General features: G+C 35.6%; 2 protein-coding genes across 3 annotated transcripts; one reads left to right on the top strand and one right to left on the bottom strand.

Annotated features, from left to right (window-relative positions):
- Positions 1 to 6,538: 6,538 nt before the first annotated feature.
- On the top strand, positions 6,539 to 6,990 carry smkr1 (small lysine rich protein 1; the record flags this gene model as incomplete). Its single annotated transcript, XM_081362765.1, has 2 exons — positions 6,539 to 6,602; positions 6,733 to 6,990. The coding sequence occupies exons 1-2, from the start codon at positions 6,597 to 6,599 to the stop codon at positions 6,988 to 6,990; spliced, it is 264 nt and encodes an 87-aa protein (XP_081218891.1). The 5' UTR covers positions 6,539 to 6,596.
- A 2,582-nt stretch (positions 6,991 to 9,572) lies between these two features.
- On the bottom strand, positions 9,573 to 17,245 carry cd9b (CD9 molecule b). Of its 2 annotated transcripts, none has more exons than XM_081362881.1 (8): positions 16,964 to 17,245; positions 13,208 to 13,310; positions 11,189 to 11,286; positions 10,687 to 10,761; positions 10,501 to 10,602; positions 10,296 to 10,385; positions 10,121 to 10,204; positions 9,573 to 10,033 (listed from the first exon to the last, which is right to left on the bottom strand). In XM_081362881.1, exons 1-8 carry the CDS (start codon positions 17,033 to 17,035, stop codon positions 9,968 to 9,970), a joined length of 690 nt encoding a protein of 229 aa, XP_081219007.1. In that variant the 5' UTR covers positions 17,036 to 17,245; the 3' UTR covers positions 9,573 to 9,967. The 2 variants fall into 2 exon arrangements, with proteins under 2 accessions (XP_081219007.1, XP_081219008.1); XM_081362882.1 differs by lacking the exon at positions 16,964 to 17,245 and adding an exon at positions 14,755 to 15,179.
- Positions 17,246 to 19,906: the final 2,661 nt, after the last annotated feature.

Below are 19,906 nucleotides of genomic sequence, written 5' to 3'. Positions count from 1 at the left end.
GTGTTTAAATCCCACAGATGCAGTGGCCATCTTTCACAAAGCCCGAGCCTTCGTTACCTCATACACCTACATTAGATACAAGCTCTGTGGCGCAGAAAATAATTGTTTGTTAATTGTTTGTTCGCCAATGACAAAAACTGTCTTGAGGTTTGAAATATACAAAAAAGTAATTAAATCTAAAGTGAAAGACCAAACCAGCCCTGAGTTCTACACAATCGCTGTGGTAGAGAACATCATTGTTTGATCAGAAGGGAGTTACCCCAGGGGGAGACTTCTGGATATTACCTCTCCCTTCGTTTCCAACCTTCTCTCGGCTCACCTGTCACGATCTGATCACTCCTCATGATCAAGTGACCGTTTGTTCTGCAATCACGCTTCCGTGACCAGGCCGGTTTCAAACCGGGATCCTCCCCCCAAGGAGGACAAGCTCATACCACTGAGCCACTGGCATTTCCACACTTGCTTCTCTTTTTTTATTCATCGAAAACCAATAAAACTAAAGCATTCTTCCACTCCAAGAATGAGATTCGAACCTGGATTCTCCAGACCAAGAACCAACGCTCAGACCACTGAGCCACGTGCAAATGGATTAATGTTGACTTCATTATTCATTGTAAAGTTCACCAGCTTTCAACCTGGATTCTCCACTTGAGGGCGACACTCAAACCTCTGAAACTTAAAAAAAAGGCTGCATGTGCCTGAGACTCTGATCTTCTCACAATATGATGCTGGACTGAACATCCTCAAAACCCTCAGAGAGACTCAGGAACTCTCGACTGAAGCTCTTCTCATCTGCTCTGAGACTCGTGATGTTTGATGAACTTTAAGGCTTTGATTCATTCGTCATGAATCATCTTAACAGTTTCCTGACTCTTGTCATGAGCCGATGGTCAGTTTTGATTTTCTCCATGAGGAATTCATTTGATGGCATAAAGAAAAAGCAAAAAAAAAAAAAAAAAAAAAATCCTCAAATTTTTAAAGATTTGAAACAATGAGTTGCAACTAAACGCCCTCCTTTGGTGAACTGGCAGTACAAAAGTTTTTAACGATACAACAGCACATTCAAAAGATTCATGCGCAACGAATCAGTCACACCTAGTACAATGGAACATTATTCTCCACAAGGGTAACACTAAATCAGACTGCAAATTAATGTAGAACCACATAATAGTTTATATTTCTGTTTGTTGTTCAATTTAATGTTAATTATGTGGTTCTGAATTTAATTATGTCTGAGTTACCCTGGTCGAGAATAATGTTCCTCTGAACTATATCTGACTTTGATTCTACATGTGTTCATTTATCGGATTTGAAAATGTGCAAAATTACGAATGATTGCATTGTCAATTCACTACAGGATGGTGTTTGTATTGAGTTGGTTTAAATCTGAGTTGAATTTCATTGTTATGAAATGAGCTGAATTTTTATTATCTTCAGCCACCCACCAACTCTATACACTATGTGATTGGCCTGACTGGAGTTTGGTTTTTCCAGCTGCTAGACGACCCTGGCTGCAAAATAAAATTTGCTGCCGCTAGGGTGTGTCTAGATTTCTAGGCTACTGTTGTGTATCATTAAGAGATTCTTGTACTGCCAGTTCACCACAGGAGGGCGTTTGGTTGCAACTTGCTGATTCAAATCTCTAAAAGTGTGAATTTGGTTTTTGTTGCTTTCTACCATCAAATGAATTCCTCATGGAGAAAATCAAAACTGACCATCGGCTCATGACAAGAGTCAGGAAACTGTGAAGATGATTCATCACGAATGAATCAAAGCCTTAAAGTTCATCAAACATCACGAGTCTCAGAGCAGATGAGAAGAGCTTCAGTCGAGAGTTCCTGAGACTCTCTGAGGGTTTTGAGGATGTTCAGTCCAGCATCATATTGTGAGAAGATCAGAGTCTCAGGCACATGCAGCCTTTTTTTTAAGTTTCAGAGGTTTGAGTGTCGCCCTCAAGTGGAGAATCCAGGTTGAAAGCTGGTGAACTTTACGATGAATAATGAAGTCAACATTCGAAGTCAGCAAAAAGTCCATTTGCACGTGGCTCAGTGGTCTGAGCGTTGGTTCTTGGTCTGGAGAATCCAGGTTCGAATCTCATTCTTGGAGTGGAAGAATGCTTTAGTTTCATTTGTTTTTGATGAATAAAAAAAGACAAAAGTCCAAAAAAAAGAAGAGCAAGTGTGGAAGTGCCAGTGGTATGAGCACGTCCTCCTTATCGGGAGGTTCCCGGTTTGAAACCGGCCTGGTCACAGATGCATGGTTGTGTGATGCCCTTCTGAACATGAGCTGTGGGAGGACTGTTGGCTGAGATCAAGGTGGAGGGCATCTGAGACCATGGTGGAGCGGCGGGTTATCGAGGAGTGACGGCAGAAAAACTGTTGACTTAGTCTCCAGTTAGGATATTTTTTTTAATAAGTTAACATCTAGACTTGTCGTATAACCACTGCTGGTTATCATCTCAGAAGACCAAGAAACAACGCTCAGACCACTGAGCCACTGGGGAACCTGCATTTGCCTTTTTTTTTTTTTGGAGTGTTGACTTCATTATTCATTTTAAAGTTCATTAGCTTTCAACCTGGATTCTCCACTTGAGGGCGACACTCAAAACAAAAAAAAAAGCTGCATGTGCTGTATTCTCATGTTTTGTTGTGCTCTATCTCATGATTTGTTAAAAATACATCTTTTAAAACAGGCGAATGGAACTTACCTGAATTACCAAATCACCTTTTGGTTTTTAGAAATATATCGTTAGATCTGTAAATTTTAAAATTTGAGTCAGTAACGCCCTCCTGTGGTGAACTGTGTGAATTACACTGCAGCAACTTGTTTCAGCTAGAACTCGAACCAGGGGAAACCTTTCATGCAATACATTTTTGCATCAATTTAATATTATTTCAAAAGTTTTTGATTACCATATGAAAGAATAAAACATCTGGCAAAGTAACTCTTTTGGTTACTAGAAATATATTAGATCTGTAATATATATTTAAAAATTTCAGCCAACTGAATACCGCCCTCCTGTGGTGAATTGTGTCAGTTACATTGCCATTTTTTTTTCTCTACAATTAATAAAAGCTGAAGCCAGAAGAAAACCTTAAAGCTACACTTGTAGGATTGACTCCCATCTAGCGGTGAAATTGTATATGACTACCAACTGAATATTACTTTTTAGCCCCTCCCATTCCGAAGGTGTTTTAACTCCTACGGTGGCCGTATTATTTCAAATCTGCCGGCAAACGCGAGCAAATCTCCCTCTTGCATTTGTCAGGTGCCACTGAGTGTAAAACGCGAAAGGCGAAGCTTGTATGTCCCTCTATGTGTAATGTATTTTCAAGATGGATGCGCAACATGGCTTCCGCCATTCAAGCGACTCGCTCGTATGTATTCTAAATGGCAGATTATACACTTATGAGAATACTTAATAAGTTGGTTGAAGTGATTACACATTAATGAGAATGTATAATTTTGAAATAACGTGTTTTTTGCTAAAAATCAACTTAAAATATTACACAGTGTAGCTTTAAATTATATTATTTTACATTGATTACAAATTATTTCATGAAATATTTATTATCCTTTGTGAAATTTTTTACAGATCTAAGGATATATTTTAATATTACCTTAATTAAATATTATTGAAAGAATAAAGAACAATATTTAGTCATTATATGGATTAAATCACTCTTTAGTATTGTTGTCTTTTCTCTATCTTGCGATTTGATAAAATACATATATAAAAACATACGAATCAGATCAGGTAAAACTCGAATCAGAGGAAAATTATATAATTTTTAATTGAATCAATATTATTTTATAAATTGTTGATTACCATGTTATTAAGCAGATGCTGATTGCGTCCTGACAATTTATATTGCTTGATCTAGTTATAATTTGAGTAAAGACTTTAGGCCATTATACAGTCTTACAGGGACTTTGGTTAGAAGATCAACAAATCAACGCCCTCCTGTGGTGAACTGAGTGAATTACCATTTGGTAAAGACTTTATTATTTTGCATTGATTAAATATTATGTAATAAACGGTTGATTACCGTGTGATTTGCCAGTCCCAGATGTTTGTTTAATTTGCCAATTCGCCACACGGTTAGAAATATATTCTTAGATCTATGATAAATGTAAAAAAAAAAAAAAAAATCAACTGAGTAACGCCCTCCAGCGGTGAATTGTGTGAATTACATCGATGTTGTTTTTTTCAAAGGATAATTATATAATTTTAAAATTGATTTAATATTATTTAATAACTTGTTGATTACGCCTAATGTCACTTTCTGGTCTGAGTTTGAGTTTTGCTTGTGTTGTATTGTTAGTTGATTTTGCAATGTTTCCAGTGTTCGCATTTATTGCTGTTGTTTATTGTTTGATTAAGTTACCACACCTATTTCTTGTTTCCTCCCTTTGATTATCTTTTGTATATATAGCCCTGTGTTTGTAGTGTTCTTTGTCAGATCTTATTTAATGGTTGTTCTGTTTGCCGTGTGTTTGTATTTTGAGAATCTGAGGTGTTATTTTGAGCATGTTTTCATTAAAAATCAACTGCTTGCAATTAGATCCAGCCTTTATTTCATTCGTGCCTCAACCATTGCTGACACGTGATTTGGCAGATGTTGATTACGTCTGTTAATTCATATTTGCTAGATATTATATACTAATTAGTGTAAATCAGCTGATCAACGCCCTCTTGTGGTGAATTGAGTGAATTACGATCACAGGAAAACCTTGAATCATATTTTACATCGTTCCAGAATTAATTGCGTGAATGACTTTGCTGCAACTTGTTTCACCAATAACTAAAGCCAGAGGGGGGGAAATTGCCTTACATTAAATTGTTTTTCATTTATTTAATATTATTTTTTTGCAGCTATAACTGGAGCCAGAGGAAAAGCTTTCATTACATTAATTTGAATTGATTTAAAAAATAATATTTTAATAAATTGTGGATTACCCTGTGATTTTTCAGATGTTGATTACATTTGCCAAATCACGTCGTTTGTTGAGCAGGAATAGACATCTGTAATACAAAACCAAAGCAACTGAACGCCCTCCTGTGGTGAAATGTGTGAATTACATCAGAGCCCCTCCCTTAAGAGTGAGACTCACAAGTTTAGCTAAAAAATGCTTACTGCGTAAGAAGAGATGCCTAAATACGCACTTTATGCATTGAAACAGATCTGCAGATATTAAATGTACTGCCTGGGAGTTAACTTTTTACACGTTTGAATGACATAATCAGTTGTGATCTGGAGTCCGCTTTGATGAAATCGCTGCTATAAAATTAACCATGGTTTTACTACAACTAGCTAAAAGATGGTTATTATTGTTAAACTGTAGCACAAATTAACCATGGTTTTACTACACCAACATTAGTATACCATGGTATTTGTGTTTTACAAATAATGTGGTTATAGCGCTGGCGCAGGCAAACGGTAACCGCCTAAATCCATGGTTACTATTTACTAGTAAAACCATGGTTCATTTTCGTAAAAGGGTGATGACAAGGCCCAGCTATACACGTATATTGTACCTTTATATGTTCTCCGATTGTAATAGCTGTTGTTGTTCCTCTTGAGCCGTGTGGTTTGAATCTTATTAGACTTAATGAAGACGCACATGTCATGTACTTCTTTTCACGTGGTACCCGTATCTTTTCTCAGCGCATGGTCAGGATGGACTAATCAAACATTTGAGATTACTAACGTTATACATATACACGTGTGTGTGTGTGTGTGTGTGTGTGTGTGTGTGTGTGTGTGTGTGTGTGTGTGTGTGTGTGTGTGTACAGTATGTGTCTGTAAGACTGTGTAACTAATTAATATATGTGTATGTGTGTGTATATACAATTATTTATGTAAATTATTATATATAAAATATAATTCTATATATATATATAATATATATATATTATATAAAATATATTATAAATATAGGCTATATATAATTTTTAAATAATTTTATATAAATAGTTGACTATTTTATTGTTTGCCAGATATACATACTTAAAATTAATATATTTAAACGATTATACTGTGTACAAACATTCAATAAGAAAAAAAACCTTTTCCAATTTTCTAATTCTGTTTATTTTTTTTATTTTTTTTATTACTAACTTTTTATATTCTTTCTTATTTTTTAGACTATTTACAATTTAAATTCAGGGAATGTTCCTATAACTCAAATCTGAATGTCACTCTGAAGTCTTACTAAATGACCAGCAGGCATCTGGTTATTCTTACACGTACTGAAACAGAGAAGATTTATGGGGGGGTCACAGCAAAAAAAAAAGATCCCGGGCCGACCTGAAAAGCCAGTTGTGGATGAGTCCCGTTCTCCCATGAGCCGTCACTAAGACAACCCCAGATAAACAACAGCTCACAACAAAAGACCTCATATAATAGGGACACACTGGAGAGGAACGACAACTCTCTGGTAGGACATGCCTTTGGGTAGCTGATTACAAAATCACATTAAATGAGTTTAAAATCAAGGAAAAAATTCTTACATGCATTGACAAGGGTCAGTTCACAGTATTTCTGTTTCTGAGTGCATTCAAGCGTCCAACTAGTGTGAGAGGAAGGCACTCAATGATGGTAAGAAATGTTTCACTTCCTTCGATGTTTTACATTTTCATAAAAGTCCAAAAGACAAAAAGCTGGTGGATTTTTTTTTTTTATGATTTCTTTCATTCTTTCCCTAAATCTCATAATATGAACTTTAAAGCCTTCAGGCACCAAGAAGTCAAGACCTCAAAGTGCCAGACCTGCAACAAAGAGCAAAGGAAAGCGCTCCTCCAAGAAGAGGTCCGTCAGTGCCAAATCCACAAAGACAAGTGTGGATATTCTGAGTCCGGCAGCCATGGAGAACGTCTACTACATCTCCCATAATGCAATGGACTGCTTGGAGTTCAGAGGATTTGGCTGGCCTGGGGCCACCAAGAAGAAAGGAAAAAAGGGCAAAAAACAAAAAAGCAAAAAATGACATGTGGATTTGTGCCAATTAAACCTTAATTCAATATGTATGCATTTCTGTTCAAAATTTTTAGATTAGTAATTAAGTGAATTATTTTTGAAAGAAGTCTTTTATGCTCACCAAGGCTGCATTTATTTGATCCAAAATACATAAAAAAAATGGTACTATTGTGAAATATTTTTAAAAATTTTAAATGAACGTTTTCTATTTGTTACAAAATCTTTCAATTTCAGATAAATGCTGTTCTTCTGAACTTTCTATTCATCAAAGAATCCTGGAAAAAAATGGTTCACAACTGTTTTTAACATTAATAAGAAATGTTTCTTGAGCAGCAAATAATATATATATAGGAATAAATTATATTTAAAAATATATTAAAATAGAAAACACTTATTTTAAATTGTAGAAAATAATTCACAATATTGCTGTTTTTTGGATTAAATAAATGCAGCCTTAGTGAGCGACTTCTTTCAAAAAGATTAAGAAATCTTACCGACCTAAAACTTTTGAACAGGAGTGTATATATAGATAGTTTCAATTCTTCGAATTGTCAGTTGTAAAATAAAACAGCAGAAAGTTACATCTAGGTTAACTATTTCTTTTTGGATGATTTATCCTATTATATATAAATTACAATCCAATAAATGTGTATTCCTTCAAACTGGTTTTCTGAAACTGTTTTAACAAGCTACACTTAGGCTCTGTTTACACCTGGTAACGTGATGTGACATATCCTATTGACCCTGTTCACATTTCTGGGTTTCTCTGAAGTGGAAGGCATCATAGTTGGGTTAACTTCTATAGCAGTGAATGAAAGACTACATTAAATATATTTTTTGTGTTCCAATTTGCTCAAATAGCAAAAGAAAAACGCCACAACAGTGTTTTCACAACTTTCAAAAAGTGTAAAAAAATAGATAATGGCAGTCGGAAGAGAGAAAGTTGTCAACTTTGTCACAGCCGCAGAAACACTCTCACAGCAGCGTTAACTAGTTTTTGTGTAATACAAATATAGTGTTATATGCGCAATTATCTTTTATTATGACAGTATGTGGCAACATGTATGTTAAAAGCACATCTTCTGCACTAAATGATGATATTGCAATATTCTAGACTCTTACATGTATCTAACGCCACACTTACACTATAAGAGAAGACTGTAAAAAATATATATTTTTGTATTTTCAAATTACAAATTACTTGTATTTTAATTAAATACTTTTTTCACAGCAGTATTTTGTATTTGATTTAAATACATTTTATGAGCAAGTATTTGTTATTTGTAATTAAATACTTTTTGATGTATTTGTGCCAATCTCTGGTTAAAGGTTGTCAGAAGAACTGCTCCTGCTACATAGGATGCTGTTGCCAGGGTTTGGCAACCAAATGTAGTAGGATACAGCATGCTGAAACACTAGAGAGCAGCGACAGCAGCAGTGACTCCGAAAACAGCTAAACAAATAATATAAACATCATTACAGAAATTAGTTATCACCCTGAATTGTAATCTGTTTGTCTGTTTCATTAATCGTTTTGGAACAACTTGCTACTTAATGTAACAACAGTTTTAATCAGTAAATACTTTTAAACCTACTCCACACATGACTCCTGTGTGTTTTAGTCTTTCAGCATTTAGTTGTCAGTACCTTTGTCTCACACTCCAAACACCAGGATTGAACAGTAACCAGCCTAACCCAAAATCCTCAAATCCTTTTTTTTTTAATTTCGGTAGAATAAATTAAGCTATCCCACTTGTGAAAGAATATAAGAAATACTAGACATTGCAATAAAAATAATAGATATTGCATAAATATGCAAACGATATACTGCACAGAAATAGAGCAGTATACAATTAACATCAGTTAATGGTAAACTTCTTTCTTGGATCTTGTTTGAATTGACAGGCTATTATAGGCTTGAAATTGAATTCCCTCTAAATGTGTTATGGGCCATGAGGACTGTCTGGTTAGTGAAAATGATCAAAATATGATTTCATCTAGTAAAAGTTAACCTCACATGGTAATTTGTTTATTGTAACAACAACAAAGGGAAAAGAATGCTACCGATTACAAATGGAATGTTCCATATTTTTTTCTTTTTTTTGGCCTACCTATGAATTGAGAGGCATTGTTAACTCTTACATTCTAATTACATGTACAATCAAGGCATCATATGAAAGCTTATCTTCCACTCTTTTGAAAAATATGCTCAGTTTGTTTCTAGCATAAAGTATCAGGGAGATATGCCTCAGGATTCATAAATATAGTTAAACCTTTTTAGCATGTTTGGGTGATTCCGGGGAGTTAAAGAAGAATTTGAGGTAGCATTGTTTTGACCCTAATTACAAGTTTCCAGCAGCTTGTTGACCGGGTTGTCCACCCAGGTTGTGATCCTCAGACATCATAGATTTCATTTTTATATGACAACCTTTTACAGCAGCCCATGTCTAATTTTCTAAAAAACAGGTGTTTTGCCCCCTAGGTAAAATGTTTGACACCTGTATTTAGTGGCGTCCAAAACACAGCACCAGGTGTAAACATGGCCTTACGTGCATAAATATGCAAATCCTTAAAATAAATAAATAACTACCATTCAGTCAATTAGTTATCAACTTTATTGGTAATTTAGGTGTTACTATACTGTCTATCCAGACACCCATATAGGTACATAAAATAAGCCACATAAAACGTTACAAAAGAATATCAGAAGCTTGCAAGTACATTCAAAGAGGCAAATAAACGTTAGTCAAGACACCAAAGAAATTAAAAGCAGCCTCTAGCGCAGTTCATTATTACACTCAGTGTATAAACGACATGTAACAGTTTGAGTGTTTGACTAATGCTGGGCTTTGTTAGAAGTTTATCAGAGTGATTTTGCAAACATATATATCTATACCCCCACCCCCTCCATACACACACACACACACAGACACACACACTCTCAGATAAATACAGAGCAGAAAACAGGCTGTTGCAGTAAGGACAGCTCATACGATGTCCCGGGTTCGTCGGATGGCGCAGCACAGAAGCATGCTGAAGATCATGCCAAAGATCTGACAACCAAAGAGACACGGGTTAATATCCGACACCAGTGTGACTCGGCTACCTGCCCGAGAATCTCCACAGGAGCATCTACTCACCATGATCACCCCAATGCCGATCCCAACTCCTCCGATCACTTGAAGCCTAGATGTGAAGATGTCCTCAATAGCACTTGGGCAGCTCTGGAGCAGAAACAAAAGAGGTGACTATAGTACATTGGAGAAACAACATATAACTGAAGAGACTAAAGCTTATTTAGTGAGTTTCTGGTACCGTTGTGATAAAGATTTCAGTTCCCTCCTTTTTGGGACAGATGTCAGATACTAAATCAATCGCCGTTCCTGTTGGTCCACAGCAGTTCAACTAAACAAAAGCACACAGAAAACCGTCAGTCAGATTAAAGTTAAGCTTTTTGTCCTTCATTCATTGAATGTTTTTGCTCTTATGGTTTGAACAAACCATAAAAATGAACACTCACTCCATAGTGAATTGCTCGTAGAGTTTCCCTCAGCGCTTCCTGGTTAGTGGTTTTGTAGTTGTTAAATGTCTGCTTGTAGAAATCCGTGATATCTGTCACGACCTGAGAAGGAAGAGAGAAAGAAAGAGGAGCCACTGTGAGAAAATGAACGAGTAAAAGGAGAAAGAGAGTATGAATGTCACCGACCTTTTCCTTATTGGACAATCCCCAGATTCCAGCGGCCACCTCTGCAGCAAAAATGATAAGCAGGAACACGAAGAACTGGAGGCAGATGAGGTGAACAAGGACATCAGCAAAAACATTTTTATTTCGTGGCAAATGCACTTTACACCCTAAGTACGAAGGGTACTTTTCCACGACAACAATGTACTAAAAACATGTTTTTGAAAAGTTTCACGCACAGACGACAATTTTGCCAAAACGGTCCCAGTTCACACGGATCAGCGAAAAAGACTAAAAACACTATTCTGCTGTCCGGCCAGTAGATGGCGATGTCACTTTGTAAAGAAATATAAACTGAACATGTAATACATGTTTTTGTAGTTTACAAGGAGACGATGATGGTATCGTATTAAAAAATGGTATTGTTTTTTCATAAAAAGTTTTCTGTTTGTTTGTTGAAAACGGTGTTTACGAATGTAAAACAAAATCTTTTGGTTTTGTGCTATAGAAGAATGGGAAGACTCACCATTCCCAGCATGCATGCCGATTCTTTTATCGCTCCACAGCAGCCGAGGAACCCGACCACCATCATGACGGCACCTGCCACAATGAGGATGTAGACCCCTGAGGACAGAGAAAGACAGAACACCTCTTATTCCCCTGTACTTTTACATTCGTCTCATTTCTTTGGCTGCTCATCTGGAAAAAAAAATACTAGAAATCAAGGGGCATTTACTGTAAATTTTATTATTCTCAGATTCATTTTATTACAGATACGCATTTTGCTTATGTATAGATGATAACTTTTTCCTTTAGCTACCTTAATGGTTTATCAGAAAAATCTATGCAAAGCAAAATATGCAAAACAAAATTCCATGCAAATGTTATGTAATGTATCCATAAGGCCAATTGACACCGCACAGACAAACAAGTTGGCTGTTGGATTTAGAATTTTATGAAAAATAACTCATGTTCACACTGCCCCAACAGACGGGTGAAAACAAACCCTGATCAACGCTAACAGAAACCGACAGGGGACACACACTGACCCGTCAAAACCCAACAAATGTACGTGTTTGATGCCGTTTGCTTAAACGGTGTGTGGCCTATAGAAACAGTAAAACACCGGTCCACTAGATGCTCTTCTGAACAGTCTGTCAGTAGGATGTTTGGCATTCCAGGACAACCAGCTGTCACTCGGTGCTTTCGAAACCTCTGGCAGATACTTGGACACTTTCCCACTGAGATTATTATGTTTTTGTATCTGTGGATGCGAACATTCTTCTTACAGCACTTGAGGAAAATAAACCAGGCAAAACAAAAGGAGGTGGGATGGGAGCAAACAATGCGGGTTCTGTTGGCGAGGAGGAGAAAGGCATCTCTGTAAGGGATGATGGCAAGGGGCAGAGAGCTGACATCGTGTGGACCAAAGCCAGCCTCCTCTAAAACAGCACTGCCATTATAACTCAACAAATCTGCCTCTTAAAAAACAAACACGCAGACAGAAACCCAACATCCTGCTCTCTATATTTAGGCTGTTTTCACCCTTCAAAAACTGCCATGTTTTTTTTTTACTGTACCCAACCCCCCTTGGGTTGGGTTATGGTTTAAAGCTCAATTAGCTGGTTGTTGCTTAGTGGTCTTTCTCTGCAAGCCTCCAAAACTGGCAAAGAATTTAATCTTTGGGCCTTTCATAAAAACAAACAAAGCATAGAAGAATAGATGGAATGCTTTGAATTTTGGACGTGTTTTGTAGTTGTCATGCCATTTGCGTTGCTTTAAGAACCGGATTGTTCAGTGACCGTCGAATGACCAAGTCAGGGTGATGTCGTTTTATACACAACTGTTCAAAAGTTTGGAATAATTTATAAAGATTTATGTTTCTGAAAGAAGTCTCTTATGCTTAACAAGGCTGCATTCATTTGATCAAAAATACAAAAAAACAGTCAAATTAAGCAGCAAATCAGGATATTACAATGATTTCTGAAGGATCATGTGACACTGAAGATCATGCTGAAAATTCAGCTTTGCCATCACAGGAATAAATTATATTATAAAATAGAAAACGGTTCTTTTCCATTTTTAATTAATATTTCATAAAAGTACTGTTTTTACTGTATTTTTGATCAAATAAGCTTTGGTGAACACAAGGGACTTCTTTAAAAAACAAACAAACAAAAACACTTAATTACTACAAACTGTTGACCGGTAGTGTCTGTATTACATACATATTCTGATCAACTATAGAGAAGCCAAAACAACTCGTCTCACTTCAGACTGAATGGCCTTTTATTCGCTTCATGTTATAATCGTAGTATTCATGACACACCATTCACATGACAGATGGTCTGGTTTCTGGAAATAGGTGTGGCTGGTTTCCATGACTACCATTTCACCTCATTCCCAAACATCAACTTACAAAGACCTGATCATGTAGGGAAGGGAGCGTGTGCGATCATGGTTTTGGAAGATAAAGGTGGATTTCTGATTCACTGAGAGGATATTAAGAACTGAGGAACCTAGCTTGGGAATGGCCAAATCTCACCTGTGAGGAACACAGATGGGGAATCTGCTGCAGTAAAGAGTCCTTTAGTTCTTTCATCGAAACGCAGCCAGAGGCCAACAGCTAAAACTCCTGTACCTGCAAGCTGTGGGAAGAAACAAAACATTTTAATATATCCTATTAAAAGTTTAGTGGCCAAAAAAAAAAAGCAGTCTGCATGGTGCTACCTGTAAACACAGACATTGGCAAACTGAGTAACATAAAATAAATATAGCTGCAGGCCAAGCATGACATTATTTACAAGGGCAGAGAGTACAGGAAGTCAGGTTCCAAACCAAGCATTTTTTCTTTTTGAGAATGAAGTTCAACAGGCCTTATGGAACCATAGGCACCAACCTGATATTCTTGCTAGACTGCATTGAGAAAGAAATATGCAAAGTTATGCTGAACCAACTCTAATTTCTCTAGACCAACTCAGGCAGTTCCCAGGACACAGTAATGTGGCTTCCATGAATGAGTAACATGTAGGAACAAGAACGATTACAATCTGGCACATGTTCTCACAGCCAAGAGTTAATCAATAGCCCACACTCACACACTTTACAGTCAAAACAGATAAAAAAATAAAAAGCACCACACCTTTGTAGGTCATATTTCATTGTTGTACAAATGGAATAGGTTCAACTTTTCACTCTCCTACAGCCTTCTAAGAATTTGCACAAACATTGGATCAGTGTGTTTCCTTGGGTGCTTTGACCAATGGGGTAATGAATACTGAGAAACTAACAGAACAAGCTAAACCAGATCACACTAAATAACCCCTACACACACACACACACACACACACACACACACACACACACACACAAAGTAGCAATCCTCCACTTTTCTTCTGTTTTGGAAAATGCCAGTCACAGATATGAGTCACAGTGAGTCACTGCCAGGGGTGTGGAGGCTTGTCCCTCAAAGCTTCCCAAACTTATCCCATCTTTTTCCACCCACACACAATAGGAGTCACCAATGGGAGGATAGTGTTTGCAAGTTTGCTCACTCACCACAAAGCTAGCTTAAGACCAGGCCCAAATACCAAGGCCACTTTAAGACAATATAATTGCTACAGACCAAAGCTTATTTTTGCTGTTATGATGTTATCTGTAAAGTCGCATAGTACATTCAAGCAAAAATGTCAATCAAAGATTTTCTTCAACAGACTCAAATAAAAGTCACATGTTTAACCAAAGATTGGTTAATGGTTATATATATTATAAACTAGAATCTTTATCAAGATTGTGTGAAATTAACTACTAACCACAGCCTGTGAACAAGAAACTCATATTTGTTGTTCAATGTTGAATATCGTAGACAAAATAATGCAGCATGTTAGAAACACGCATTTCTAAAAGAGTAAAGTTTGTCAAATACTACATTCAATCAGGCAAGCAAACAAAGTATGACATGAAGACAAGCATCTAACATACTCTTATATCCTCACCACATCACATTCAAGCCACATTCACATTTCTGTTAGAATGTTCCCACAAACACTTTACTTTTTTTATGTACTCATGTAATGATTAAAAAATACCTACCCAGAAGATGAAGTTGAAGATAAAGAGCAAGTATTTGACACACGAAAACCCACCTGCGGCGGCCATGACTAAAAAGTTAGAGCTGTTTTAAGAATAAACACCCGATACTGAGCACCTGCAATGTGCTTCTGTCCCACCTTAAAACAGGGGCGGGTGAACCAAAAAAAAAAAAAAAAAAAAAAATCCAGCAAGCCGCACCCTCCTACCTAGTCTTTGTCAGTAAGAAAAGAAGGAGGGGCAAAACCATTTTAGCTGAACTAAAAACTGAACTAACACAATTCAGTAGCGTATAAATGGAGTTTAAAAAAAGTATAAAAGATCTATACTGTGCTTCAGTTGCCAAAATGGCATCAACACAAGCTGATCAGGTTTTACTTTTCATGTAACTCGAGCTGTCCCTCAGGAACACTGGGAAGTCAGAACACAGATATTGTCCCTTTGCTTGACACTTTTAAGTGGAGAGATAGGCTAGAAACAGAGACAGCACATTAACCCTATAAAGCCTGCCGTACCATATTTGATGCATGAATTTATAAGGCCTCTAAAATCAAAACATTGCTGAAAAACCTGTTGCATATCTTTTAGACGCCTTCTGCACCCTGATTGATAGTTTATACTTTTAAACTAAGTAAAGGGTCTTTTCTAAAAATATCCACCACATGTCTTTTTGCTGTGGAATCTTTAATGATTTTTTGTTTACTTGATTATTCATGCATATTTTTTTAGAAAAATCATGTTAAAATGTAATTAAGAAATATGATACAACAGGCTTCTGAGGAAAGAAATCTCTCAATCATCATTGTATTGAGTGTTGCATTATATGTATTGCCTCCACAATGAAAACTACAGACCTTGATCATAAACATTTAAATATCACATTACTAAGATATATTGGGAGATATAGAGTGACGACTGATATACTGCATTTTATGTAACGTCATTGATTTACACGACAAGCTATCAACATTTTGTCTTATTTTTTGGCCATATACACAACAACATTGCAACAAAATGCCTTTTTTTTGGCTCAATTTGGGCCTCTGGGAATAAAATTTTTTTTTTCCTCCTCAAGTATGAGTTCCATATTCTCACTATATCATATTATTTGAGCCATAAAAGCCTGATATATCAATCAAATATGAAAAAAATCTGACTATTTTTTTTTATTATTATTATTTGTCAGGCTTTAGGATGGATGTGGTAGGTGAGGACACATTTTTATAGCCCCAAACATCCAACAGTTTCTCAGATGAAACCATGGGATCAGATTACTTGAATCAAAGCAAAGTCTTTAGGCTATGTAGTTGCTTAATATTAGGTTGCTGTCCTTTTCTCATTCTTTGTGAAATGATCTTTCCTGGGGCTACATTTACCCTAATTTATGAGATGGATTAGTGATGGGGTTGCCTAGCAACAAATATGCAAAACTTTGACTCTTCTCATGGTGGACAAATTACCATCTTGAACAAAGCATACCTTTCGTTTTCAAAATGTCGTCTAAACAAGTGTCTACTCGTGAACTATTCAAACAAGGGCCTATCTAAGAAAAGAAAATTGTTAAGAGAACAAACAATGGCAGAAAGTTATGCTTTGTCTTTATGTTCTCAACATGTTTTGCTTACCAGTTGCCCATAACGCCAAATTTTTAATCAAGGTGTTAGCTCATGAATATTAATTAGGGCGTGCTGACGTTGTTAAACTTCCTGGAGATGAGTCACGTATTCTATTCTAATGGAAGTTATGAGTCAATTCGGATTTTTTTTTTTTTTTTTTGAGAAACAACCACATACAAAGAGGTTTAAATTTTAAAGTTATCTATGGGAATATTATGAAAAAATTTACTCGCCGACAGATCAACGCAATTTGCGATCATATATCAATTGTTTTAACCAATCAAGATGCCGAACATCACATTACGTAATCAATATTAATAAGTTAGCCTTCGCCATAGTAGGTAGTAAAGCTCGCACGGCTTTTCGAAATGACATATGTAGCCAATCAATGACAAATAAATTCAGCACAAATAAATATCAGCACCGCGCCTTTTATGTTTAATAATCCAAAAAGTATTTATTTATGAAGCATATTCAAAGACTATACTGGTTAGGCTGAATAGCAAGTCTATATTAGACATTAAGAGCTTGGATACAGTTTTTTCTTTTCTTTTTTCAATAAATAAACATCCAAGAGTGAACTGTATTAAACTCACCCAAAATATGAAATTAAAGCCGAATATGATGTATTTGATGCACTGCTCAGCACCGGACAGACCTGACTTCATGTTGATCCAGGTTATAAGAAAACAGCAACAGATATTTTTGTTGTTCTCAGATGTTTAAATTCCCAAAGGTCTTGTGTTGCTGGTCTGGTGCTCAATGCTGCTGTCCTGAGGGGAAGTGACTGTTTATAACGGTAAACACCCACCTCTCACGTGAGGAAGGGACGCTCTGGAGTCTGTCACATTCACTTGTCGTCTTTCTTTCTTTCTTTCTTTCTTTCTTTCTTTCTTTCTTTCTTTCTTTCTTTCTTTCTTTCTTTCTTTCTTTCTTTCTTTCTTTCTTTCTTTCTTTCTTTCTTTCTTTCTTTCTTTCTTTCTTTCTTTCTTTCTTTTTTTTCTTTCTTTCTTTACTTGGATGATCATCTTATGTTATGATTTAAGTTAAGTTTGTACTCAAACAATGATGTAGAACATGTCAAAATTGTCTTTTTATGACCTTTCTGTCTTGTCTTCTGCTTGTTTTTAGACTGTGAGCTCTTTCACAGTCTGCGGCACAAGAGAGGAGTTGTCTTGTCTTGTGATCTGAGTATTAAAATGGCACTTTGCACCTTTCTGTGACATGTCTCAATGCATTTTCAATTTTAAGCTGGTAATCAATCATTTTCACCTTTATCAGCACAACAAAAAAATGCAATAATTAGAACTTCTAATGTAAATTATTGTGACACTATCAAATAAGCAGATCTGCGAGCATAATATAATCAGTGACATTTGATAAAAAGTGTGTGTATGTTCCAAGAAAGCCAGAATTAACTGCAAAAATGATTTTCAAGCTACACTTACTTGAGAAGCAAAGGAATTTAGTATTTTTTTATTTTGAGAAATGTTTTACAATAGGTGAGTAAATGTTTTAAACAAGAAAATTATTTGGAGAAATTATTATATATTATTGGCAGTTTTTTCTTCTTGTTTTAAGCAAAAACTCACTTCATTTCGATCAATTATTCAATAAGTGAATGTATATTGATTAAGAATGCTAATGAAAATACATAAAAAATACTGATTAAGATTATTACTATTTTCATTTTGTTTAAAGTTTTAGTTATCTTGTTGTGTGTTTTTGCCATTTTTATAATTTTTTTTTATTGAAGTTTTTGTTTTCTGAAATATGTCTGTATAGTTTTTATACATTTTTATAATTTATATATATATATATATATATATATATATATATATATATATATATATATATATATATATATATATATATATATATATATATATATATAATGAAATATATATATATATATATATGAAGAGTTCAGATGCAAAAGCCTCTAAGTGCCATCTGAAATTTTCTTCTGGTAATTTTTTATCAAGCTCGTACATTTAAGTTCAGTAATTTCACTTAAATGACAATTAATAGGTAATTTTCATTCTATAAGAAAATTTCAGATGGCACTTAGAGTCTTTTGCATATGAACTCTTCATATATATATATATATATATATATATATATATATATATATATATATATATATATATATATATATATATATATATATATATATCAATATCATTTTTTATTTCAAGTAACCAAAATGTTTTTATGGTTTTAGTGTTAGTTATGATAACCCTGCAGCAGATAAATTACAGCAGGCCAAATTGATCAAATTGATCATAAGTTTCTCATGAAAACACCACAGATGACTCTTTCGGATATGATCTAAGTATTGCTGGATGTCACATGACATGACATATCCGCTCAGTAAATTGTGGTTTCCTGTTCAAAAACGGTACTAAATCCTCAAATCCCATGGTTGAAATATGTTAAAGCATTTCACACAACATGAGGCATTTGCGGGAAAGGCTGAAAATGCAGATAATTAACATGCACTGCTACCTTATGCAATGATTACTCACGACTGCTTCCACACTGAACGTTTTCTGCTCTGTTTACAAAGTCTTTCCTCTGTTTAATTATAGAAGTTCTATGGTTTGATTGATTTTTCCTAAAGCTAGTGGTGCCAGCTCTGTGCAGAGGCGAGTACAGTGAGGATGGGATTTTTGTTGAGGAACAATGAAACCCATTGTCACGGTCAGAGTGTTGTGACACCAATCTATCTCTGCCTGTGATGCTTGTCACCCACAACAACCACAAAACAATGACTGTCAATCACACTGACTCTTCGGAATATTTGAGCTGCAGTCATGGAATGAAATCAAACTGAATGTCTATTTATTTCACGAAGCCCTTTTCAAGAAGGCAGATGGTGTAGAACTGAGTCACAATGTTTCTCACCTCAGCATATCAGATGCTCATTAAATTCAATGGTCTTGGCACACAAATTGCAGACACAAGACCTGTTTGACCTCAGAGTGACATTTCACCAGTAATTTCATTTTGAGGTGGGCTACTGAGTGAACAAGGCCTGGTTTTGTTAACACTAAAATCAAACTGTTACTTCATGGAATGTGTGCACATTTTCACATATTGTGCAAAGAGATGACCACATATAATCTGCGTCACAGAGACTAACTAAACATCCTCCTTTTACTAAAAAAAACAATTGCATAGGTTTTTGTGTTTTTAGTCATAATCTTGGGTTTGGTGCATAACCTTTCACACCAGTGTTGCCAAATAGGCTACGCAGTTTTTCCATGTTCCACTTCCTCAACATCTCAACTTCCAACTCATGCCTTATTTTTCTTATAATGGATTTGAATTATGTTTTAACATTGTGCACTACGCTAAATAAAGTTTTTTTATTTGCTTCTGCGGTTCTATGAAGAACCTTTAAATTTACCTTTAAAATGTTCTTCACATGCTCTTTGGGAAATTCGAATGGTTCTTCTGTGGTATGACTGTGAAAATCCCCTTTTTGGAACCTTGGATATTTATAATGTTTAAACATTTCCTTGACTTCCTCAACT

Source organism: Scardinius erythrophthalmus (assembly GCF_964197995.2).
Source record: "Scardinius erythrophthalmus genome assembly, chromosome: 4".
NCBI lineage: Eukaryota > Metazoa > Chordata > Actinopteri > Cypriniformes > Leuciscidae > Scardinius > Scardinius erythrophthalmus.
The sequence above is the reverse complement of the archived record's forward strand: the minus strand, read 5'-3'. Positions and strand labels throughout refer to the sequence as shown.